Source organism: Aptenodytes patagonicus, chromosome 5, assembly GCF_965638725.1.
Source record: "Aptenodytes patagonicus chromosome 5, bAptPat1.pri.cur, whole genome shotgun sequence".
NCBI lineage: Eukaryota > Metazoa > Chordata > Aves > Sphenisciformes > Spheniscidae > Aptenodytes > Aptenodytes patagonicus.
In genome coordinates this window covers 53947907-53975704 of record NC_134953.1, presented here as the reverse complement: position 1 = coordinate 53975704, position 27798 = coordinate 53947907, and the positions used below count along the sequence as shown (strand labels likewise).

Below are 27798 nucleotides of genomic sequence, written 5' to 3'. Positions count from 1 at the left end.
CTATGACCCTTCCCCCCAACCCCAAGATGTAATTATGTATTGAGTCTTAGCTCAGGGCTCATACAGCTGAACTTGAGCTAAAGATAGTGAAGCTGCATCCGATCAACACTTCCATGGAAAGCAGTTTTCTCTTTGACTATATAGGTCACTGTTTCTGGGCAAGAAGCATATTAATATTTCAGGTGGTGCCTGGAGCCTTGCAGAATACTTGGTAGAGCTCCCTTAACTTAAAGATATGCTTTTGCTGACCTGGTGTGACATAAATCAGACGTGTATAATCTAGGCTGACAGTTGTTTGTGAATTTCAGGTAACCAACAGAGGAACCTTTCCAGACTGACCTATTATGGGTTCCTCTCACCTGTGACATGGAGAATTTCCAACTATTTCGACCAGATGTTCTTCCCAAACTCCAAAAAATACAGACACCCCTTAACAAGACCAGCAAAGTAGCACCCTATTGTGCCTGGCCTGCCATGGTTCCTTTCCTCTCAGCACAAATCCTGGTTCTATAATTAGTTCTACACGTTTGTTCCCTGTTTCAGTTCTTTCTTTCCACTGGACTCTTTCTACTTTGTCCCTAATAAAACTTTGCATTCCTTCTTAATGAATTAAAAAACCCTAACCCAAGTCTCCATCAGCATTGCAAAGGGAATAGGGGCCCACAGAGCCAGCAGCACAGTTCAAAAGTAAATCAAAGGGGAGAGAGGCATCTGGCAGGGAACAATCTTCTGCTCAGCCGCCACTGGTTTCACCTTTTGCAAAAATCTCCCCAAGTCCCTGATAAAATGTGTCCTGGTTCATTTAATGAGCCACAAGAGCCACTAAACAGAGGCTCTGGCTCTCACCAGCTTCCTGCGCCCAGCCTTGTGCTGACCCTTCCTCCTAGCAGGAGGAGCAAACAACTAGGATCCTGAAGAGCCACCTGTTGCCTCAAGCATTAGTGGGCACTCTTGCCTGCTGAACGTTTCCAGCAGCTACACAGGCCTTCCAATGCTATTTAACAGCTACTCAGGTAATAAATAAAACAGTTCTGATAATCTGTAAATAATGGCATAGTACTTTTCCTTATTTATGTAAATCTAAGAGATGCTAAATGGTCAAAGGAGAATGTAGGTACCCACTTACATTCTTGCAAACAGTTACTGCAGCCACTATGAGGTCTACTGCCGACTCCAGGGTCTGCTACCTGCAGGTAGGGTGGGATGAATAGAAGCAGCCACCTCCCAAACTGCCCACCAGCTCTCAAATTTCCTACCTCAAACTCCCAAGCAACTGGTGAATGAGAATTAAGCATTGCCAGCTTCCAGATAACCACAGCAGCCCTCCTTTAACTGGTAACAGCACGGACGCTCTTTTCTCATAATATACCTTTTTTGACCTGATCCTCTCACATTCACCATGTGATATTCTACCAGTCAGCCACTCACTTTTCTTACAGAAATAAACACTGCTACAAGCAAGAGCCCTGCCACTTGCACTTTTGTGCCTTTTTATAAGGTCTCAACAATTTGTACGCTCGGCCACATACAGTAGTACCTTCAGCCCCACTCACTGTATACAGCCTATGCAAAGCAGAAAACAAATGCTTCTGAGTCAGGGACTCCACAGTTCCAGCTGCATTCCCACTTCAAAAATTGCCGAGGGTGTTAGCCAGGTTAATACAGCTGGTTGTAAAAGACAATCAAGGACCAGGCTAGAAAGCAGAGAGGCCCTTCTTCCAGAGCATTCTTCAAGAGCAGTGGCTGACCATGATACAGCTGCTCAAAAGGAGACCTGGGATACAAGACGAGCCACAGTAACGAGCAGCTTGGAGCAACCAGGAGCACCAGGGTACGTGCCCCCAGCATACATCAGCATATATGCTGTACCATATCCTCTAAGAGCACAAAAGCAGCATGTTTCTCCCCTCCCTTCCAAACCAGCTCGAACCTGTGCTGCTGAGTCATGCACCAGCACAGAGATGGAATATTAATGCCTGGCCAAGAATTAGTTTGCAACTCCAGTTTCAAAATCACAGCTTCACTGATGGGTAATAATAGAGAAAGCAGATAAAATTATAAGCTAACTACTAAGAAAAAGGTATTTAAGAAGAAAAGAGCCCTTTAAATAAAAGTATCACGATGGCAAGACTTTGAAACCTGCTTTTTTAAACTTGGAATTAGATGCAGAACAACTGCTAAAAAAACCCCTACTTGAGAATCTTCAATACATTGGGATTTTTCAATAAAATTACAACAAAGTTATCATACACATTTTCTTTAGGCAAAAAGCAATCCATATTAAATACTTTAAACACAGGTCTAACACTAAGGAGTAAAGAATGCAAACAAAGCCCAACATTAATGTATTGTGACAAACTGTGTTGCAACTTTTTGTGTTTGCCAAGTATAACCACTTTTATAAACATATAAGCCTTGTTAAAAACACCGACATCAACAAATGCCTTAAAAACTACATCTTTAGAGACTAAACACAATAACTAGTACTGAATAATCAATACTAATGCTTCAAAAAGATAAACTATCATCAGTTAACATTAAGACTATCTTTTCTCCTCCAGCCATTGCATGTATTATGATCACAATTTCACAGTTCAATGACCTAAAGACTGCCAAAAGAATCATACACTTTTCCAGTGTGGTTCATCACTCATTACCTTTCTAGCATCACCGTGCATCAATCTGAGTACCTCCTCTCATTTAAAAGAATTAGACCTGGAAATGAAAATATGCACACTAATGCATCAGCTTATTGGACTGATTATAGTCTACATCACCATTTGGGCGTATGTACCATTTCGTTGCATACAAGTATTAATGCTCAAAGTGCCTTCCATTTGCTTAAAGCCCACTGCTCTATGTCAATCTAGGCCACTCCACATTTTGATTCTGCACCTGCTGCAGCTTTAGCCATCCAATCCAGGTGCAAACTTGAGCACTGATACATTACCAAAAAGAATAATAGCTTTAAAAAGACTCAAATTAACCTGAATTTCTGGAAGGAAGTCTAGGCAAACAGAAACAGAACAAAGGAGCATTTCTCTGAAATACTGAAGAACTCAGGTTAAAGACTGTTTGATTCGTGGATGAATAAGATTGAATAACCACTTCTTTTTTCAGCTGTATACTCTTCAAACCCCAGATAGCAACAGCTCTGCAGACTGCCTGGAAATGATTCACTACCCCACTTCACACCCATGGCAATTAAATCACTGACACCAAATTTCATTCTACATAAGAGTTTACTGAACACTCCTTTTCAGTACTATACCCTAACAAGTAAAAGTTAAAAGTTTCACGCCTAAATTTCCAAGCTACACTAATTAGTTTACAAAATTCTCTGCACAGTTCATCTATAACAGTTCAGTAATAATGTTACAAGCAATTAACACCAAGTTCTTAAAAGTTTCTCACAGTACTAATAAAAAAAAAAAAAATCACCGTTATGAATCCATGTGTGTTTTCCAGCACTGAAGTAAAGGTACAGTACTTAAAGTTATCCATCTACTTGGTCACACCAAGCCAGAAAATAGAGACAGACCGCAGTCTTTTTCCAAATGTAAGTCTCTTGCACATATTCTCTGCTAGGAAAAAAGCAGAAACCTATAACCTTAAAAATGAATGCAATAAATAAAAGTCTAAGAGTCAAGTTTCAGAACTCTGGATCTCCTGCTACCAGTTCTCCTATTCTCCCTGTGTAAACAGAAATCACACAATTTAAAAGAAAATACTTATAATGAGAAATACTTTATAAAGAAACTTTCTTAACAATGTATAGGAGAGAGAAAAAAAAAATTATTGTCCAGTGTCACCTCAAGTTTAAAAACTTCATAGTCCTCTGTTGCCTAGGCTTAACACTTACGACTGATTGAAAGCCAGGCATACCTCTGAAAAACTGCAGCTATATTTGAAAATCCAACACAATTACAAGAATAATTCAAACATAAAATGACAGTAACAGGAAGTCAACAGTAAGCTTTTCTGAAGGAAACACTTGTATGTGGTAAACAATATTCTTTTCACTATTACGGACTGAAATCGCTTGGCTGTACAGCAAGACCTTCTCCAATTTACACCAAACAGGACTAAAAGTTGTTGGTTTTGTTTTGTTTTTAAATAACAATTGGCTTCTGCTGTGTTGAAACCTTGACAACAACAACAGCAGGCAAACAAGAACAACACTCCTGGAACATACCTTAAAGACCTAACACTCGGAGCAGCACAGAGAAACTTTACTTTGCCATCTATACTGAGAGATGCACTCAATGGATCAAGAAAACATTAAATCTTCAAGATTATCATCCCAGCACTACTTCACACTCTGAAATTACCGAAGAAACAAGCATGTGAAAAGGAGGATCTCAGGTAAAGCCACCCAAAAAACTGGGGTAAAAAAACAAGGTATAGCATCCAAAACAGTTTAATAGCTAGAGTGTCCTATAGAACAATCACATCAGCTCAAAGTTTCAGTATACCACTAGCTGAGCTGCAAACCATATACATTAGTAAATATGTATTTAAATATCAAACATTGAGGCACACAGGAGAGGACATGAGATACCTTCCTAAGCATCAAATGACATTTAGGCACAGGATTTTTTAAATACTGAAAAGGATTTAAAAATTATGTTGCTCAAGAAGGTATGACAGACTGTAGTTTGAATGAGATGGTCTGTGGCATGAATGAAATATCACTAGGAAAGATGCATATTAATAAATGACATTAATAAAGCATAAAAATAAGCTAAAGGGAATAATATGAAGGAATAAAACTACAAAGGGAAAAGTAGAGAAAGTTTAGCACAGAATGGAGCTCTATGTTGTTGAAGAGAGGATACCATCACTGACTGCCAGCCTGAAAGAAACAAAACCAACAGGAAGGGAAAAGTGGTCAAGAAAAGCAATTGCAGGGCATTCACCTCCTCACCTCAAAACCATTTGAACAGTTCAGCATCATGGGTGCACTCCAAACATGTTCTTCCACTGTGGAAATATCTAGGACGTATGAGTCCTACCGCAAGAGACATTCTAATACATTTCCTATGGCATGTGTCACAGAACTTTAAGAATGTCAAAGGAAAGATTTCTCTCTCCTGCCTAACCAAAGCTGCAGTGACAAGACACCCATTTGAGAGAATGGTGCATTCTCTCAACTGACTGACTCAGGGCTGCATAAGCAGTTCCACTGACTGCAGGTGTAACTGATTAGTTGCTCTTCAAGAATAGTACCTTACAATTACCACCACCCCACCCCCCCCTCACATTTACTATTGAAGCAATCTAAACCATTCTAGCAGCAAAGCCTGTCCCATCTGGCATGAAGGTTTTAAGGAAGCCAACCAGAGAGGCATCCCGATACACCACATCAGAAATAATGATCCATCACAAGAAGCAGAGAAATTTGGCTGCAACTCAGCAGTTTACTTAATGCATCTTGTGTTAGAATTCCTAAATTTACTCTCTTAGCTCTATGAGCTTTGAATTGTTTACACTAAGAACAAGACTGTTAATGGAAAAATTCTGTATTAAGCCACACAAATATTCAAAGAAAAAACAGTTCACCTCTTTGCCTAAACTTTAAACTTCATGAATACCATAGTATTGTATGAAACTGCAGATAGACAATAAGCCGCAATCATGATGCAACTAGGAGAGGAGTACTGTGAATCCTTCCTATAGTTTCAGTACCTCTGAGGAAAGAGCAAATAGGTGAGACACAAAGACAAAAGCTTAGAGACGTTGCCTCTCTTGGCTTTGTTTCAATCTTTAGCCAAAATCACTACTACGCACATTGTTAAACGCATCATACAATTCTCCCTTCCACAATCTCTAGCCAACGACACGCACAGTCATATAGGGTAAGACATGGAAACCCTTCACTTATACAAATCCATAGGGTTCAACTTTATCTCAGGTGTTATCCATCATTACTAATAAACATGCATACAATGGTATAAAGACTGCAAGTTATTATACCTAGAACTTAAATCCTTCTTTTCCTTCAGACTTCTTTCCCAAAATCCCCAATACTTCAAGCTTTCCATAAACGTGTAAAAGAGTCCACAATGAATCATATGCATTGGTACATTTGAACTGTTACACTTGTCCATTAATTTCTTTCTCGACCTTTTATTTCATACTGCCCAGTACAGATATTTACTGTTTTTAACTCTCAATAGGAAATGGTAGTAAAGGAAAACTACTTGGCAAATACGCAAGTCTTGAAGATTTAAAACATTATCAGAAGCAAACTGAAGAAGGACTAGTAAAAATATTCATGGAAGGGTTGGTTTGGTTTTTTTGTTCCTTTCTTTCCCAAATTCCCTTGGCTCTTATTATTACAATGAATTCTTGACGGATGCTATTTGTAGATTATTTTTCAATGCTGAAAAAGCTAGAAAATATCCTGCTTCAGCTTTTTTCTCCTACCCCTCATGCAATTGTCAATGAGTATATAGTATATATAACTATATAATATACTACTAAGTATATTGAGGCCAACAGGGAATAGACTTCAAGAGGATATAATAGAATATCTGACTAAATTTCCTACAGAAAGTTTCACACACACAAAAAGCCCCATAAACCTAAAGATGTATTCACATATAAGTGCATCTTTACAAAACTTTTTTTTTTTTTTTAATATAACTTCAGAGATGGCTACAGTCAGATTCTGAAATTCTTGTACATTATCCAGTATGAGGTGCATGGAAAACATAACCTTCACAAGTTTCTTATGGCATGAAATTCTCCTTGGTGTTATATTTTATGCTTTTCTTTCTCCAGTTACAATCAAAACTGAATATCCAAGTAGTACTGTAATATACGCTTGCTTTTTATTTATATAGCAAAACAATCATGTCATTTCAATAAAAAATTGAACACAATCAGCCACAGTACAGCACTTCCAAAATCTGAGAATTCACATACACAGCATACGAATGTTATTCATTCTCTGAACAAAAAATGGTGCTAACTTGGACAAAGCCAAATAATCTAAAAGATGCAAGTTGAACTGCTCATCTACAGTTTAAAATGGCATTTAGCAGCATGTAAGTTCTTGCAGCCAGAAAAGAAAGCCCTTAAAAGCATGCATAGGAAGTTTCATTAAAGAAGAGAATGATTTTGTTTGAGAGCTAGAAGAGGCAACTCAGAAGTGTAACAAAATTTGCCTTGCCCTCTGCAAGAAACACAAAAACATCCAACCACAACACACACAAGATTTGCAAAATAAAAATACAGCAAGACACGAACATAAAATAACTAGAACTGGTACTAAAACAGAAGATAAAAAAAAGCAAGGGGGACAGAAGAAAAATTTTGAGTTAGGCAAATCATCACTCAAGTTCAACCTTCCACCCTGTTTTAAAATAAGTGAGAATTCTTAATATTGTAGATTATTTCCATCTCTTCAGAAGGGAGCTAATATTTTGCACTACTGTTACCAGTGTGTTTCGTAATTTAAAGAGACATAACAAGCTAATAATATTTACTTGTAATTGCTGGAAGCAACCTGTAAAGTAATTGTAACTGAGGACAGGCAATCTATTTCATTTTATGCCCCTGACAGTCATATTTGCAGTTCTGCTTTTTTATTAATTGCATATGACCTTCCCCAAACAAATAATTAATTTTTTTTTCCCCAAGAAGTTCTGGTTTTAAGCTTTCAGTTTGCTTCCTAAGAGGTAGAAATAATTTCTAGTAAGTAATATTTTTAGACTTTATTACTTGGAAAAGCCATCTTTAGGCATAGTTACAGCTTTTTTTTTGGTCTTTCTTAGGTTTGAAAAGTAATGGCACAAAGTCCCCTAACCCGAGCTTTATAACTCGTTGGTTTCATTTCCCAATTTTTTTTTTCTTTTAAAAGAAGCGTTACAATCAACTTACCCTCTTTGCCTTTGAATCTTTCCTGATCGTATCTGTTGTAGGCAGCTGGAATAGGTTGCTTATTTCGTAAAGTGGGATCCTAAAACAGGTTAAATAAGATTTGTAAAACATACTACAAGATATTTGATGTTTTTTGAACTTCATAAACTATTACATGGAACTGCTCAAGAGTATAAAATTAGTTCACTTTTGTAGGAGTTTCAATGCATTTGAAAATTTCTGGTATGTTTCCCTTCAACATCCACTTACAATCTTACAGAAACTGAGTTTAGAAGTATATACTGAAAGCAATGACAACAACCTGAGGCAAAACTAAAGTAGCAGTAACAAACTACATTAGCTAAAATCTCTAAGTTTTATGAAATCACTGCGTTTTTGTAATATCTCAAGAATTAGCAGGGGAAAAAAACCTGCCAACTGACAACTCATGATTAATCCTTCAGCCACACACGCAAAATGTTCCTTGCCAGCCTGATTAAGTTAAAATTCTGCTAAATTTACAGAACAAAAACAAATTTGGAGGGAAAAAAGGCATTCTGGGAAAAAAGTTTTTAAAAAGCACCAATCTAGAGGTACACTAAATACCAATTCAATCTTTTTTGTGGATGGCTTAGTTATGAATTCACAACTATTCTGAATGGGACATTTGAATAGTCCCATGAACAATTTACAAAATTCAACACAAAGCAAATATTTAAATGTTGGAATTCATCTTGCTATTTAAATTTAGTTCTTTGTTAAATGCAGTAGCAGCAAAAACAAACCCAAGGACGATTAAATAGCTTTTATAGCAGACTGCCACTGAGTTCTAGAATATATCAGGTTTAATAGAACTCAATAGTAAACACCACAATACAAAACAAATCCTGTCCAATACCTAGATAGACTTAAGCAATAAAGCTCTTAGTCTGTCGTCCTGATTTATTACAGGCAAAAGAAAGCTGGTTCAAGCTGTTCCCACTCATGAGTCATGTTCCAGATTCTTAAACATTTGCTACCCTATCTGTCAGAAAAACAGCAAACCATTTTGTTTGAAATGGCAGTAGTCTCATCTAATACATTTTTTGCAAATAGATGCAGGATGTCGCTAGTGTTTGATAGATGCAGAAGCTGGCACTAGCAGTTTAATCTCTAAGTAACAAGAACATATTGAACAAATTAATATATTCAATTCTTTAAATACCAATAAATGTAATTTAAGTCAAAGAATATCTGTGAAGCTATGCTTGAAAGTTGTGCATTCATTGGAACTAAACCGAAACAAATTTCGTATTTAATAATAAGATACTCTACTCTCACTTTTGGTGTCACAGCCTTCATATTCATCCAAGTGCTGCTCTTACCGTTGGTGCAGTATTTGGTGCAGGTCTTTGCTCAGGTGCTCGACCTTCTTCTCTGGCTTTTACTGATTGAAGAATCGCAAAAATATTCTTGGCAAAGTTCTGAAAAACATATCAGATATCCATGAACCTTGCTGACTATCTGCATTTCACATAATAACAACAGAGGTAGAAGACACCATTTGGTGAAATTGCGCTTCACAGAAAAACAAAACCAGTGCACCAATTTTTTAAATAAATGTTTTCTGATTATTTTTCTATGACAGGACCCAAACATAAACAGAGTTCTAAGGCATCATTGCTACCCCGTATTCTTTACGGCCCAAACTTGCTAAATCTAACTGGCTTCATTACACCACAAGGTAAATGAAACTCTTCACAAAGCGCTTGTATTCTCCTTATCCCCTCTTGCCTACCATGCCCTTATAGTCCCTTTGGAACTCTTCGTGCTGTAGCAAGACGGAAAAACTTTTACTCAAGATTTCCAGGACAAGTCTCATCTCTGAGGCCCAGGTATGTATCTGCTAATGAGAGCCTGTCTGCTCGCTTTTGGCCTCCTGACAGGATCTCTCGGGCACAGACCCGCTGTCTGCCTCACCCTGTGCTACAAGAAGCTTTCCTCCACCCAAGCATGCTCAGCTGCTCTTAGGGAAGAGTCCATATGAACCCTCAGGAGGCTTTCCCTGATCCTGCATGGAGCAGCTAAGGTGAGGCAGACAGGCAGACACCTCCTGCGCTTTCCAGCAAGGCTCTTGAGCAGAACAGAACATGCTTCAAATGGTTGTTAATGGTTCACAGGCACAACTCTGTCACATTGTGGTGCAGTTCCTTTACTATTTATCTTGAATTACGACTTCACTCCATTTGGATCCAAGTAATTTAAGCAGTAGAGCCTTTCATTTTAAACTGGAGGAAGCAAGTACAGAAATCACATTCACAAATCCTTGATTGAAGAGTGATCCAGAATAATTCTAATAACTTCATGCAGTGTTCTGTCAGATAACCAAGTCATTGAGGCACAACTGAACAAATTGTATCGATCAAAGTTTTTAAAACACATTCCTCCTGGTAATACTAGTAGGACTGCTTTATTCTAAACAAAAATATAAACACTAATTAAACTTTTGAAAGGCATATGCTTATTACATTACCACTCAATAGGCATTTTAAGCTATAGAGATATGTGTACACAACGTCTGTCATTACTGACAATTTTCAGTAATGGTTCATCAGTAAAAGAAACCTTTTATCAATTAAGGAAAATGGCTTTTTTACTGGTTCAGAATAATATAAAGTATTCACAGAATGCTTAGATTCTTCCAGAGTATTGTATACTAACACTGAAGTGGTGTTAATTAACACCACTGGCAGTACAAAACAAATGCATGAATTACAAAACAAAGACTTCTGGGGTAAATTTTGTAGAAATCACTTAGAGAGAGCTGTAATGCAAAGCTTCTCTAAGCTTGTTCACTTGACCTCAGTCAGCATGTTGTCAACCTGCTCCAAGCCAGAGGGACAGGAACTGGAAGACCACCAGAAACCACTTATAAAGGCAAAGCCATTCCTTGAACAAACCCAGTTCTTTTCACAAAGACTGAAAGAACTCACACTAAACTGTATGTGATGTTCTTTTCAGTCAGAAAAATCCTGAAAAAAAAACCCAAACAACTTTAAGGAGCTGTGAGCCGTGCACTACCAATTATATGAGGATACTCAAAGTCAGCTCTGTCCTTCAGAAAATAAATCTAAATCTCACACTTTTACTGGAAATTCAGAGATTTCTCCCAAACTGTGGACTGGGCAGCATATCAATCACAATTCTTGTCATTGCTGTGCTTTATCACATACTGTCTGTTGGAAATGACGAGACAATTTCAGTCTTCTGAAATTCAGGAGGAGGAACTAATTAAGTAACAAGAGGAGGAATTTTGTAAGAGTGATTGTCCATGTAGAAGCCAAATCTTCCTTCAGTCACAAGGAAGCTACGACCAGCTTTCACATCCGTATTTCATTCATAAAACCTACAGTTAACATCCTCTTAAAGTGAGCTTAAATTTCAAATTATGAATTTTTCAAAGGCATTTTAGCATCTCAGGTTCTAACAGCCTAAATTGCACGTCCTGGACCAAATTTTAAATTCTTTCAGGTAAAAAAAAAAAAAAAAAAAAACCCACACCACAGGATTTTCTCCTGTCTGCTGAAGTCACTAATAAGCACGGAATTACAAAGTGTTCTTGCTGATTTCTTTTTTCCACAGCATGAAAATGCAGGTCCCCCAAGGCCACAACTAATATGTGTTTGGAAGGGGAAAACACAGCAGTGTTTTAACAAGCACTCAAACTAATATCATCATCTTGCTGTTCATTGGCTTGGTCGGGGATGTGGGATTACATTACTGTGACAGAAAAATGATCGAGCAGGAAGTCCACTACAGGTACCAACTGATTTGCAAAGCCCTTAGGAGTTGCAAGTCCGCTAAGTTTTCATTGTTGATCCTTTCAGAGATCAGAATATGAAACTCCCCTAGCTTCTGCCCTAGATTTAGTTAAACTTAATACTAAATGCAGTATTTTTATTACCAAAAACTTCTGATCTGGGGGACAGAGCAGAAAAAAAGAAAAAAAAAAAAAGAAAATACGTTTCTCTGTAGTAAGTCTTAAAAAAAATCTGAACATGCTTTAAAAACGATGCTGAAGAAAATCCTCAGTATGTAAAAGGACAATTCCATCGATTCTTGTTTTTAGCTGCCTAGAGCACTGCTACTCCCATGAAAGCTCTCGTTGTTGATTTCAACCATGTCTACACCTAGTAATAATTCATCACATTGGGGGGGGGAGGGAGGGCGAGAGTAGGGAAGAGGCAAAATGTTTCAGCAACTACCAAATCAAGCTTTTGATATTGTCTTAAATATAGCCCTATCGTAATAGATATTTCCACCCATCCTCACTCATGTCTCTAAAAAGAAGAGTCATGCACTAGATGTAAACTGGAAGAGAAAAAAATGGTAGCCAACAGATGCTCTACCCCTTGCCAACATAGTGACTAACATACACCAAGTCAAGTTACTAACACTGGTGTTAATTTAACACCAGGCTGTTTGAGGAGAAATACCGGAGCAAGTAAGATCAGCCTGCCCTGCTGGGGAAGACTTAATGAAGTTACATCACTAACAAAAATCCTTTGTAACAAAAATACTTCCATTTAAATATATCACAATTTATTCTGAAAAATTGCAATCTTCATTCTGCAACCTATATTTAATTTCTTTAACTAGCCATAACCCCAACGCTCATTAACAAAGACTTCTAGTCACAATAGCAGTTTTATGAGGCTAGCAAAAAAAAAAATTAAAAAAAAAAAAAATCTTTTTTCTAATAATTATCATCAAGGAGAAATACTGATTTCAAGTTCATAGAAAACAATTCTTGAAGCAAAAAAATTACAGAAAATATACTTCACCTCAATAATCTGAACAAAAATAAAAGATTAACTCTAACATATAAAACTAGAAGCTTATACACTGTTACACAGCATGGATGGCTTATAAGGCTTCAAAACTTTCCTATAGCTGAGTTGTAACCAATGTTTAATCAGATTTTACTGATTTAATCAGATTCTGGTATTTCACTGCAGAGAGAGAAGAGCCTAAGAACAACCCTCTAAACTCAGATAAACTCTTATTTGAGCTGACAATAAGGATTTCTTGTTGGACGTGCATCCCAGGATGATCAACAGCTGCAGAATGCTATAAACATTGTCCAAACTTATAGTAGGGCTGGAGAAAGAAGAATCAAGCCCCTACCACACTTCTTCACACGTTTGCTTGATATGCTTAGACATGCTGCTAAAGTCCTTTGCAGCCACTGACAGACTGAAAGACATGATGCAGTACCAGAATACAATATTCCCATCACACATTTTCAGCAATTCCTATGTACTGCATGACATGAAATATGTAAACAGTATTCAGGTGGTCTTGCAAAAGTACAACAGAAATTAAAAAATTGTTCATATAGAACATGAACTGATGAACTGTATATTTAAAAGAAAATATTTTGCACATTTAAATTTAAAGCACATTTAATTCTGGAGTCCTTCATTTAAGGCATCACTCTTCTATGCCTAAGAATCTGTATCTTCAACGCATAAACTGCTCACCAACATTGAAGCTGATCTTCTCTCCTCCTTGCTCTTCTAATTTAAAGATAATCCTAAAGCACTGCATTTCATATTGTGTGCTAGGTTGCCCTCAGAATCAAAGGTTGGACATATGCAAGATTGATATTCAGGGATAGTTGCGAGCAACTGCAAGCATGCAAATACATGGGTAGAATGGCTATGTGAACTATTGGTATTTTCTGCACTGTGCTTATTCAGACCATAAAAATTTCCATCATTTCTGACCCAACATCTTTCCTCTCCTTACATAAGAACGTTTCAGATAAAGGCCACAACTAGAAAACATGACCTTGAATTACACAGTTGTGATGAAGTAAATCCTCCTTTTTGAATTACATACACATGCACCTCTCCCATTTTCCTTATTTGCTTTCATTTGAGTAACACGTAAAATGCACAAGACACTCAACTGCACTGACAGGCATGTTTGCAGAGAGCTCACGGTACCTCTCAAACTATTCTCCCTACACTTTTGACCTGTACATAACCATACTACAGTAAGTCATACAACAGTATAAGTGATACAAAAAGCATACTACCACACAGACAATTTTAAAAAGAACCACCTAAACGAATAGGTCGTCTTAGTTATGCTTTCAGGACAATAGTAGTTTAAGAAATTCGCAATAAAGTACTGTGATTTATATAGCTAACCAACTGAAGCAGAGTTCATGACTTAATTTTTTTAAGCTGTCAGATTAGGGAACCTACAAAAAATAATTAATAAAACTGAACTTGTTACTAACTGCTGAGGAAAAAAATAAAACTCAGACATTCCCTATCACAAAAAGTTACTCTGGGAATCAAATAACGTTTCTTTATGTTCCAGTCAAAAAGTTCATTTCAGTATTACTATAGTCTACAGCACTGGATTGAAAACATAGCTATTAGCCCTGTATATTTGTGGACTATGTTTTCAGTAAAAAGTTCCACTCCTCACTTGGTCCGTATTATCTTCACTAAATGTTTATAGCAAGAGTATTATATGAAAGACAATTGAAACATTTAATTTGAAATAGCACAAAGGCTAATCCAGAAGTATGAAAGAGCAGCAACACTATAATATCCTGAAGACACAGCACAGCATAAAACCTGCTCAAAAATCCCCCTCATACATAATCCAAGTTTATTTCTCCTATGAATGCAGCATATGGAAATATGGGGGTTTTTTAATAGTTATAGTAGTGGTGCATACGAATGGTGAAGTTACTTTAGAGCTGACCTAAATTTTCTCTCAGGAAACATAATGCTTTATTCTACAGATTTTTCTGACAACTTCGAGGTTCCTATTTACAAAACAAGATTCATTATCGCTCAATATAAATACAATTTTTATAATCTGGCCCATCTTTCCTTTAAGTGCTGTATTCAGAATGTCTGCACTAGTGCCTAGCAGCAATGTAATGGTCTTCCCAGTTTTACTAAGTAAGCTAATTTAGGATAAAGTGGAGTTTGGGAACTTAAGCTATACCATCCCATTACACTTGTGCACAGCCATTCGAAAACCATACGCTTGTTCCATTTGAAAGCACTAATGAGGATATTAGTTGCTATTAACCTGGCACACCTTCGCCTTTTCAATTTTGCTATTAAATTCACCACTATTGTGAATTTCAGGAACATAGAACAATTCTGCCACCTAGAGCCCATACATAAAGTTGCTTTTACAATCAAATAATTTCTTTTAAAATATCTAAAATTTTACTCTCAGACCTTTTAGCTGTCAAAAGTTATTAAAATACTGTATTAGTCTTGCTATAAAATTATTTTAATTTAAATATTTTCCAGTTACAAGATCATATAAAAGAATTTACTGAAATTGTGATTAGAACTGTAGTATTAAACCCCTCACAGGTGACTTCACTAGTAAGAATGCTCAAAAGGTATCAGAACAAAAATATGAGAACTGAAAGTAAGTGCAAAAGCGATTTCTCACAGCATTTACTTCAAATATATTAGTTACTACTAAAAGGATCAACACTACGAATAAAAGACATTAATTTAAAAAATAAAGTATGCAAAGTGGTAATATTTTCCAGGTAATAACACAAAACTAAAGATACTGACCACCATAAAGATGAGATTCATTTGGGGAAAATGAGAATTCCTGCGATTTAATACTTACGTACAGGAATACAGAAAACCACAAAGGAATAACGTTCTGAAATAGTTCAGAGTAAGACACTGTACTAGACAAATCTGCAATTTTGGGTTACATCCAAGGTAAATGCCACATACCCAGAAAGCGCTAATCCCTCTAGCTAGGTCAGCTATAAACTCCAATCGTCTTACTCAGTTCTGGACTTCTCATCGCCATGCCCACAAACATACCCAGAAACTGGGGGTGGGGATGTGAGGAAATAAAATCAAGATTATGAAAATTAATACATACAACTCACAGTCATGCTCTATAAAATGAAGTTAGAGCTGAGTCCATTCCCTTCTGTATTAATGTGCTTTTTTATGGATACACAATACACTGGCCATCATCAACCTTTTTTCCAAAGAAAAGTATAGCTAACTAGTACATTACAACAGGACTGCAATAACTAAAGATATCAAATCTAAAAAATGATGAAGGTTTAAAAAAAAAAAAAGTTGTTTATTTAAACAAATTGCTTGTAATACAAAGTAAGATTCCTGTGCTTTCAAAACAAAGCTTAAGAAAAATGTGCTGGATAGCCTAGTCTAAGTCTTTCACATAAGAACAGAGAATATAAAAAATACCAGGATTAAAGGCAGAAAAAACATTTTATTTAATTCAGGATTACTTCCTACTTTATTAGAAGGAGAAGAGGACAATTTTTATATATAAAAAAGCCATAATTCAGAATATTCTCTTAATTTTTTGGTAAATATTAAGCAGGGAAAAGATTAATTACCCAGATTATGAGAGAATCAAATTGGTCAGTCTGCAGAAGTGAAGCAACAGCAAGTAATAAATGAGATCTTTGCTTCAACATTTTAACCTAGACCTAGCAAGTAATATGCACATAAAGCAACAGTCTTATATTGACAAAAAGATAAAATGTCGTGATTCAAAGGTTACGAAACTAGAGGGACCAAGTTTCACATAACCCTGATCCCATACCAAGTTTTAACACTCTAAAAAGTTTTTCCGTTATTAACAGATACCTGCGTAAGGAGCCCGTATCTGATCATTCTTTGAATTTATACGCAGCTAATTCCATTAGAAGAATGTTTACCTCAAATTCAGATTTCTCATGTCCAACTGACATGGTTCTACTTCAGTGCTTTTCCCTGGAACGTATCCAGGCTCACAGTATTAAGACGCCATACAGGTCACTCTACATTCCTAGTGCCTTGCAACGTCTTCAAAAGACTTATACAAGGCTCAAGGAAGACAGTAAAGAAGGGATTTACAGATCTGTTAAAAGAGGCCAAGAAATCCACAAAACCAGCAGCTGGACAAGTCCCATGCAGTTGCTGCACATGGATATATAAATATGTGTCTGTATATGGACTCACATACATGAAGCGTGTATGGCAATTGTTCCAGCTTCTTAGTCGAGGCGATTTAGAAAGGTTATGTGGTATAACCTTTAAGCCTTCCCATATATTCGATAGGATGGATTATGTTATTTCTCCTGTATGTAGGGTTAGTGTTCACTCAAGAAAAGGTAATTCTAATATATTCACAACTGTAAGAAAATATGCCTGAAGAGTGCTACCCAAAATTTAAAGTTTTAAAAATAATCTCTAGCATATCCCTACAAAGAAAAGGATGAAAGGTTTTTTTTAAAAAACATCAGAAATGCTCAGAGCTCACTATTCCTATAAGAATAGTGTTCTCACTGGTTCATTTCAAAAAGTTAGAAATTCACAAGGCATTCACTAGTGCATTTCCAAGATTCCAGTTTTAAGATTTCTCTACACACAAGTAGAGCATGTTCAACGCGGCCCACCCAGTTACCATGCTGCTTATCTAAGAAATATTTCTGAGCAATCTGGGAGATTTAAAAAAAAAAAAAAAAAAAAAAAAGTCAAATACATCAGAAGTCACCAACAAAAACACGCCCTCCAAATACACCTGTGAAAGCTGAAACTCCTGCTTAGGCTACTTCACTTTGTTCCTACAGGAAGAATTCAAGAGCCATGAACATATTTACAGTAGAGATGGAATGAGGAAGTTTTTCCTTCAGAAAAGATTGCTGAAGCCTGCTACAGGAAATTATAAAAATCAAAGGATTATTCAGGAAGGAAAGACAGAGGAAGGACATGAAAGGAAGGAATCAATTTCAGTTTAAACACAGTTTTTTCTAGGTGTTCAATGGTTTGTTTTACAAAACAGCCAGATATTTATCTGAAAACATGTACACAACAGAACTGAAACCTCTGCAAAACAGTAATTCAAAACTTAACACTCCAAACACTTATGATGGTAAATATTCTATGTATGGGTTCAAAACTTTAGCTACCGGAGAAGATATCCAGTTCTATATACAAAGGTTCTCTCAATAAATAAGTGACAAAAGTAATTTTTTGCTAGTATTTTCTCCTAAAATTTGCAGTTTTGAAAGTGTCAATATTAATTCTGAGATATCTTCACCAGACAGTATTTCGGTTCAAACTAATTTAACATATATAAAAATCTGACAGACTTAACCTGCTCTCCAAAAACAGGTTCCATAGTCAATGGCATGACTACATTATCAAGAACTCATTCATACCCTTCTAACATGATGTAAGTAAGCACACAAAATTATGTCTGCTTTGTACAAAAAAGGCCACCAAAAAATAAATGGTGAGACACTTACAGCAGCAAGACACCTTGTCTGAATATCAATCTACAGATTAAATAATTTACACTTTTTCTTCTTTAAACTTCTCTCCCGCAGCATATCCAGCTGTACCAGGTCTGAAGATACCAATTCCCTTACCCTGATTTTTGTGTGTGTTTGTGAAGATTGAGGACAAACAGAAGACATTAATTTCTTAAAGCCCCCAACAATTGTGGCTGTTAAAAGAATGGTAAAGGAATTCGGAAGTAGCTCTAGCATCAAGTACTTCTACTGCTTTTGAAATCTGACTAAATTTTCAGTTGGTTAGACTGTCAGTTGACTCACCAAAACAGCAATGTTATGTTGCATGCCTTTAGTAAAACCTGAAATTAAATTGGTTTAAATAATATATCCTCTCAAATAGTTCTAAAATTAAGCTACTGTGAGAGGGAAAAAACCTCAGACTAAACAGATGCAATTTGGCTCTGAAAAGTGATTACATAAAAATGTCACATTATTCATAAAATCTAGAAGACTACACTACAGACTTGGGGAAGGCCAAGAGATGTTTAAAACAGACAGTGCAGGATGACTCATCCACTAGCAATTAAATCAAACACTGTATTTCCAAAAGAAGGCAGAACTGCATAATAATCAGCCAGAAAACTATGGAAAAATACCTCCACAAAAAGTTATAAGCAAAACATAAACATAAGCAAGCAGATAAATGCAAATTCTAGAAATCTTAAAAACAAAAGATGACAGGTGAACTGAAGTTTCTGATTTTACAAACAATAGCAACCTCACAAAATCAGTAAAAAGACAGCCAGGGATCAACGCAACATCTGATTAGAAGAGGGTAACAGAGGGGGTCGTACAGATAAAGGACCTGTGTGAGGCATTATAGAAAGCTTAGAGTAAAATAAACTATGAATGACAACCAATGAATGATAACCTGTCCCAAATCATTAGAGCATTAGGGCTATATTGCCAATATGAATGGGACAGCAGAGAGATTTCCAAAGAAGAAAACAGTAATTACGAGAGATTGCAGTTACTTTGTAGGTTGGATACGTGTCAAGAAGGGAAATGATGCAGCGATTAATTCTTTAGCTATTATAAGCAATTGCTTCTTGGAGCAACTGGCCAAAGTAGTCACAAAAGGAAAAGCGTCTCTTGATTTAGTCCACAGTACCTACCTTAGGGAGGTAGCTGCTGAAGATTATTCTACAACAGGAATATCAACGCACTCAAATTCAACATTCTTGTAAACAAAAAAAAAACAACCAACCAAAAACCTACAGCCAGGAAAAAATCCACCACTGTTTAGTTTCAGCAAGGGGAGCTACATAATAATGAAGATGCTATCAAAAGCTAATTAAAAGCAGCATCTAAAAGGGCAGAATGCAAGCATCATGAAAACTTTTAAAGATATTAAAAAAGAACACTACCTCACTGAAGACTTTAAAAAAAAATCTGGAACAGTTCTATAAAGCAAAAAAAGGCTATCTGAAATAAAAAGCAAACTTCAGAACCAGAAAATGTGTCCAAAAGGAGAAACAGTAAATACTCCATAAATACAGTTAAGATTATTGCCATCTACATAAAATTTTAAGCATCTTGCTGAAGGAATCAATATTTTTTTCAAACACATCAAAAACAGAGGAAAGCTGCCAGAAAGCTGATAAGGATGATAGATTGTTTTTGCTGTGGCCTGATCTTCCTAGTGTTTTCCTTTTGCATCTTAAGCTATCTCTGCATCTTTGTTTACTACAGGGAACACTGGGAAAGTTCACACACAGGAGTTTTTCTCCATGGAGAAGGGAGCTTGAGGAGCTGCCTCAGACTGAAGCAATTTTTGGAAAGAAACAATAAAATTGACATTTTGGGGTGCTCACACTTTTGTTACCATTCACTCAGGAGTTCTAAAGGAATTAAGTTATTAAAAAGTCAGACACTGTATGGTATGCAAACTACTGTTGAAGTCAATTTTGTTTTTTAAACATTCTAGGAGAATTCAAGAGACTGCGGATAAATCTATACCAAGCAGACAGTGAAAATTTACAATAAAAAGAATTATCAGGCACGTTAGCAATTCAAGTATCGTACGGAAAAGGCAAAACAGCATTTGCAGAGGGGTATCATGCTTCCCTGATCAAAATTCTTTAAATGAACAGGCAAGTAGATAAGGAATGCCTGAGAGAACATATCTGAGTTTCCTAACAGCTTTTGAGAAGGTCTTCACAAAAGTTCTTTAAAAAACAAACAAACAAAAAACCCCCTCCCAACCAACCTGCAAACAATCAAAAAACCCTGAGCTCTTCTGGGATAAATCACAGCCCTGGATAACAAGTGATGTTTCCCCATCTACTTACTCTCACTGTTACTTGTACAAAAATATAAACATTAACATTCGATGATTTCTGTCCATGCTATCAAAAATGCTCCTGCAATCCTGCGCAAACAGAAATAAAGACTTGCTATTATGCTTGTTATATTCGTCAGGCTAGTCAAAGTAACTGCATGCTGGAGTCCATGAACAAACTTGATCACTTATTTCTTGCCTTTCTCCCCATGTTAGGTTTTGCTTAAAATCACTACCTCATCTCACTATTATTACAAGGATACTACAATAAAACATTCAACTCTTTCCCTAGTATCTTTACAAGTTTCCCTTGGAAGACATGTAAAGATATGAATGCCATGAATGATTCGCTAAAGGAGGAAAAGCTACCCAGATGCCTTCAGTACAAACATTTCCGATGAGAACAACATTAAAGGCTTTTACCAATTTATCAACCGTTCAGCAGTGAGATTGCTACAAATCTCGTAGACTTAAAAGAAGGAACGCTCATCTGCAGGTAGCATGCAGGTATGTGCCACGTACCTAGTAATTACCCCATAATTCATGAATGAAATTATTCTGCCACTAATGCCATGAGACCAGGTTGTGAAAATAAGCGCTATGTGAAATACTGTTAAAAATAAGACAATGAAAACTAGGACCTCATTTACCTCTAAATATTATTTTCCTGTGACAGTACTTAAAGAAGAAGTGAAGGCAAAGGATGCAATTTGACAATAACCTCAGGAAAACAGACATTTGCAATCTTTTAGAAATTGACCTACTGCTTCCTTGAGAAATTCAGTGCCAAGTATCACTGCAATAAAGAAAGCCTAACTGTCCAAAGAGAGCAAGCTGTCAGCTGCGCTTGCAACCATGTTCTGGATGGCACATAACCAAGCGCAGCTGAAGACATGGATTAAAGGAGCATGAAGGGACAAAAATATGAAGAAAAGCCTCCTCATGGCAACACTTCCTGGTTTTGTTCATTTTGGCATTTTCTCTCCTTACTTTGGTGTTTTCCACAGTTTAGCAGCCTTTGGACATTCAATGTACACGTGTTGCTACTTCTATCAGCTACTCTCCAGTTTTGCCCGTTTCAAACCCACAGGTACTTTCATACAGCCCTCCAAATCGTAGGGCTCAAGCCAGCTTTAAGAAGAATTAAGTGATTACTTGGTATCTTTTAAATAGCTGAAGCAAGTATTTTGATTACATTTTAGGCTTACTGTAATAAGGTAAGAATGAACTCTTCTGTCACTGTGCCAACAGCCCTCCAAAGCCTACCTTCGCCTAGAACACTAAGCATAATTCCCCCAATCATCTGTAGTTAACAAGCTAGAGATACAGAAAACAGAAAATGCAGTTTATCATTTGGATCATAAAAATAGCTTGGTATCTAGAGCATTACCTTGCCTGTGCTTTGTAAGATTGTAGTTCTTGTCCTCCATACTCTCTCCCTGCTGACAATATCTCTGGTTACATCCACTTCAGCATCAACAAAACTTCTCTGTTTAAGAGCAGTTATGTCATCATCCAGATCAGTTTTGATAGTGGATCTTTTCTTTGCCATGATTTTTGCTTTGATAGCAGCAATTTTTTCCACTGACATGGCTTCAGACAAGGACCTAAATGAGCAAAAAATAACAGAAGAGACTGAATAATTGCACAAACAATTCTTCTGAAAGAATTTGTGAATGAGTAACTTTATCCTGCTTAAAGTTTATGGCTATGCTATAAATCATAAAATGGTCACCTTACATATACTTGAAGATTACATGAGCTTGGCATTGCTGTTTTGGACATGAGAATCAAACTTCTGACAAAAGACTCCATCCCAGTATTTAGCACAAAAACCATGAAAAAGTCCCAACTATAGCAAGCAGGAGTAAAGATTGCAGATGTAAAGCACCAGGACTAACACTTCCATTTATGACGTCATCTGAATTTCAGCTCCCCATTATTTTTAGTGGATTACAATTTTGTGTCCAGTCAATCAATCCCTGGCTGCTCTGAGGCTTTCAAAGCATTAATCTAAATTTCAGCTGAGGTGCTGTTACGTGGACTTGGCCACTTGGAAGATGTCTTACCTTTTCAGAGTATATAGGCCAAACAAACAAAAGATGGTAGTAACTTTGTCCACATTTATCTGTGTTTGAGGTAGATCAGTTTAGTTGGAGAGTGCAACATCTTCATCTGTTTGCTTTTAATTGTAAACTTTAATTGCTTTTAATTTGGTTGCCAAACAGTGAGCCCTATTGTTTTGCAGGTGAGTTGAAGGAAAAAAAAAAGGACCGAATTGCACAATCTTAACTGCACACACCCAATTCAATTTTATGTGATTTTTTTTTTTTTTGAGATTACATTGAAAAATTAATACAACAAGTCCTGGTTGTGAAGTATTCTCCTTTTACAATTAAGTTATTGGAAAGGGAACTTTCTTGTGTTGCTGTTAAACAAAGTAACAACAGTGACAAGCAGAGAGTTCAAATTCACTGCCTGTAAATGTTATTTGTACTTTTAAAAGGGCAGTCTTTTACATTCAGCATTAAAAATTCTGTAAATACAGAATACAAAGTAATTATGAATAAATATTCAGTAATGCTCATGGCAACATTGTCTCATAACTCCAAAACAGAAGTTGTGATACACTCAAGCTATTATCCAAATAATTAGTTTATACAAAACGTGTGTACTTTTTGATTTTTTGATCCTTAGACTTTCTGATTTTAAGTCACGTATGACAATCAGATTTCTTTTTTTTCTGTAGTTTTCTTTTAAGTATACTGATATGAGAGCAAGAGAAAGAAGATATTCAAAAGATGTATTATTCATGTGGTTAGGTGTAATTATGGATTCTATAAATGCCTCACTTGGCTATATTAATTGTTGCAAGGCTAACTGATAAATTTAATCCCAGTAAAGGGCAGACAAGCATTCACAGTATTGTTTATGCTCAAGAAATAAATTTCTCAAGAATGCAGTTGGTCTAGCAAGTAAAACTACTTATTTGCAAAACCCAATGCAGACAAAGCAGTATGTTAATTCATACATACTCATACACCTTAACTGTAGGAAGCATAACTCCCACTTTACATTATGAGACCTGACACACTAAAGAAATTAAGCAGCTACCTTTATTTTAAGACTTCTGAACTCAGGTATTTGAAACTGAACTACTAGAGTCTGGTATCCTACTAAGCCCAAGATCTCAGCATCAACAAGGTCTTGCAATAATTTCATTTCTGCCTGGCTTTGGGAAGTTACGGTGTAACACTCAAAACCATCTGTCATTCTCTGTAAATTCTGGATGGATACAACAGAAAAGAAAAGGTGATGGGCAAGTTTTTAAGCACTTGAATACTGATTACTACTTATGGCAATGACAGTGCATTATCCTCTGGCAGTCTACTGCCTCTTCAGAGGCAAGAAGCTCACCTTTGTAGGGAGTCAAACAGAGGTTGTGTTACCCTTTGATCTGTTCTCACAATGTTTTCCTCCTTTTGCATGCAAGACATTCCTCAATACAGGATATTTTTCTTTGAAATACAGACAGATAATCAGCTTCCCCTTGCAGTTCTGCTCATTGTATTTGACTGCCTAGATAAACACCATGGCAGAAGAAAGCAGAAATGGCAGACTTGGCGAGAGGAAGAGACAACCGTCTGCTCAATTCTCCAGACAAACCAAATCTCATGCCATGACATCTGAACTTCCACTCAAGAACAGGAGTCTGATCAGGCATGAAGTTCTGTCTCCTCAAGCATTACTGATGGTAGTACCTAAGGGAGGGAGACTTCCACTGAGAGCTGTTGGACAGAAGTAAAACTAGGTGTCTTGAATAGCACAAGAATTTTTATCAGTCCTTTAATTAAGCATTATCCATAAGAAAAAGAAGTATTCCTACCTGATCTGCTCCGTTTGCACGATACCTTCTTTATGTCCTTCCAACCGAGCTGCCAACCGCTCCTTGTCAAGGCGCACACACTCTTCATCCTAGCAGTAATAGTAATGTTTAATTGTAATGTTTAAATTTTTGTGCATTTTCTTTAATAAATACAACTAGAATTAAAGCTATTCAGATTTTTTTTTTGTTTTACATTTGCAAGGACAATCTTTACTTCTAAGTATTTTTGAACTGTGCATTAGTGTTAACTGTACAGCTATTGGAAATTTCCTCAGGAACCACAATATATAATTAGAATAATGAAAAGTAAACTACTATTCCCTTGTAAAGAGCCTTGCTCAGACAACAATTCAGAACAATAGAAAAATCAGAGAACTTAAAGCTGGCAAACAATGCACACATTTGGATAGGACAATACATATACACACATACATATTTAAGGTAAATTCATCGGACACTCAAATTTGCCAAGATACTTTTCTTTAAAAATGTCACTGATAAGAACTGCTCAGAACTGTTATATCTTGACACAGAACTTGTATAAATTGCATTCCTAGTAAATATAAAAACAAGTCAAGAGTAAGGAAGCCTCTAGTTACTCAAGCGAGGTTCGAGACAGATGTGTAATTTGAGAAAGCAGTAGAGATGTAATTTTATGCCAACTTTTCAGCTTCTTAATGCTGGTACCACTTGTGTTCAATCTGTCTTTTTTCCCCACAAAACTTAAATCAGCATCAAGCCTGTCCTATTGCTAAAAGGCTGTTTGGAAAGGCTGAAGCACAGCAAAACCAGTTGTGCCCACGTATCAAGAGAGACATGAAATCTCTACACCGAGACAATCCCTGAATAACTTAAAACAGACTTTACAGACTCTGAGCTGCCGGAACAGCAACAAAACAAACAAACAGAAGATGGCCATAAGCTCATTAGGCTCATATGCAGAATTCTTGATTCTCCAAATCATGACGGTGAAGATCTACAGTTTCAAAACATACTGGCATCACAACCACATAAGGTAATGTAGAACAAAAATCTACAGATCACCAATAGGTCATCTCACAGCAATCATCTGCTCATGTGCCATTAAGAACGCATAAAGTTTTTATGATTCTTATGCAGTTATAGCTAAGCACAACCAATGTTCAAATCCAGTTCTGGAATACAGGATTTTGTGTATTTTGATAACTTCTTCTAAGAAGAAATTGAAAGCCTCAGTACTCTGAAAATATATACAGCCAGATTTATAATAACTCACAGAGGAGACAACTGGATGAACATAGTTTAAGAAAAAAATAAAAATCAAGAAAACCAGTAAGTCAATTTTTAAAACCAGGCAGAGTTATGTAATACAATGTATGTAATGAATAGAAGCAATGTGTCTAGTTAAGAGGTACTTGTGAAAATACACTGTTAAATTAATTACCTAAGACACAGCTTCAGAAAACAGTAATCACAGGGACAGTTTCATATACTGCTATAAATAGGCTAAAATAGCAGGTAAACAAGTAAGTACCCATTGATAGAGATAAAACTGGCATTTAAGTTATAATGCCAACTCATGGATGGCAAATAACCGTAATCAATCATTAAACAGCACTTTTATTCCAATCCCATAGCTCTTAGCAGACAGGTTATAATGCAACAGGTACTTAGAGATATGTGGTCAAGCTTTCCCCTTTCATACTACAACATACATCTAGCAACTAAAATTCCAAGTTTAAATCAGAGGCTTAAATTCTAACTCCTTCCAGTTCATGCTCACACTAACAGAAGTACTGTGTGCACCCAGAGGATAGGTAGCCCAACTGAATTGCTACAGAAACAGATAAATACTGTAATTTACCACCACTCCCAATTTGTATTGATGACAGTTACTGTCATTACCTCTATTCTTGGTTTCTTTGCTTCTGCTAATATTTCATCTGCTGCTCTTTTAACTACAAGAGAAAGAGGACATTAAAAATGCAAGATTGTAGTAGACTTTCATAAAATAAAACCTGAGTTATTTTTTAGTTAAACTGTACCTTGAGTGGACCGTTGAAGACCAATTTCAAGTGGAGCACTTCTGTCTATACTTGAGGAGGTTGCTGTAATCAAACACAACATTTCATTTAAGTGCAAAAGATTTGCAAAAGTATTTAAGTATAAAAGGAAGAAGGACAACAGATAAATTACAACAACGGAAATTCTAACTAGATATTAGGTAGCAAGGTGGTCAAACACTGGAACTGGAGATATTCAGAATCTGACTGAATATGAAGTTAGATCAGGTTGCTCAGGGTCATTTGGCCTTTCTTTGAAAAGGGGGTTGAACCAGATTACCTCCTGTGGTCCCTTCCAACATAAATTAGTCAGTGATTTTATGTTCTGTATATACCACATAAAAGAAAACAGAGGCACAAAGATAAGTGCTTTACAACCTGGAATCAAGATCTACTAGTTTGTCTAGTTTTCGGAATAAAGACAACCTGCTGTTCCCTTTAAAATATATATTAAAAATGGTTTACTGCTCATATTACAGAAATAATCTCATATTCCAGTATACTTAAAATTCTAAGACCACCTACAAAACAGAGCAACTCACAAAAAGTAAGCCATATTTATCTTTCTCTCATCAATAAAACCTCTTTTCTCTGACTATTGCTAACAAAAATTTTAAGACGATGGAATACCAGGCAAATCTGTCAGACTGACAAAGCAGTGATTTGATATATTCGATATTTACTATACTGAAGATTTTATCCCACACACTTACTGTATCAAGATCAATGCACTACTGAAAGTTTCCCACAATCTAGAGAAGGAAAAAATATAAACGCTAGGCATTCTAACACATAACTATTACTCAAAGGATGTTAATAATAACAAAAAAGTAGCTCACTCCTAAACAGGCATGTAGGAATGCAGCTCCTATCTAAGCACCATAAAAATAATTAAGTTCAGAACAAAATTAAAAAATAAAAGAAATCCTAACTTTGTTTGAGAAGTTTGAACACATTCAGTTAAGCTGCAAACCGAACATCGTTAACCATCTTTCCCCTCCTACCCCTCACTTGTCCCATAAATACCAAGCAGTAAAGTGCACTATGTGTCTAAGTTAAAAGAAAGCATCACTCACATGTTTCCCCATTTAGGTATGCAAGCAAGTCTTTCCTATCAGGTCTTCTTACCACAGGAATGTTTTCAGTCTGAAAATACAGCAGGACTTGACATTAAACTGTTATTCCCTCGGAAAGTCTCTTGCTGAAGATTTTTCACTTTTCTTGAAAACTACTCATTCATACAAAGACAGGAACACGTGTCCTGCCTCCCAAGAAAGCATAACTATCAAGCTTAAAAATACAATTACTTCCTAGAGGATGTTCAACTACACAAAATTAAACACGTTGTCTGCTA

The 27798-nt window shown here is 36.4% G+C and overlaps 1 protein-coding gene across 1 annotated transcript in view; it reads right to left on the bottom strand.

Annotated features, from left to right (window-relative positions):
- The window catches only part of CDC73 (cell division cycle 73), a 112736-nt gene that overhangs the window by 74763 nt on the left and 10175 nt on the right, over positions 1-27798 (bottom strand). Inside the window, exons 3-9 of the mRNA XM_076339872.1 lie at positions 27521-27590; positions 26427-26489; positions 26287-26339; positions 24403-24491; positions 21907-22123; positions 9231-9329; positions 7888-7966 (exon numbers count right to left, since the gene is read on the bottom strand). Of these exons, the coding sequence (XP_076195987.1) occupies positions 7888-7966; positions 9231-9329; positions 21907-22123; positions 24403-24491; positions 26287-26339; positions 26427-26489; positions 27521-27590 (670 nt within the window). The remainder of the gene's footprint in view (positions 1-7887; positions 7967-9230; positions 9330-21906; positions 22124-24402; positions 24492-26286; positions 26340-26426; positions 26490-27520; positions 27591-27798) is intronic.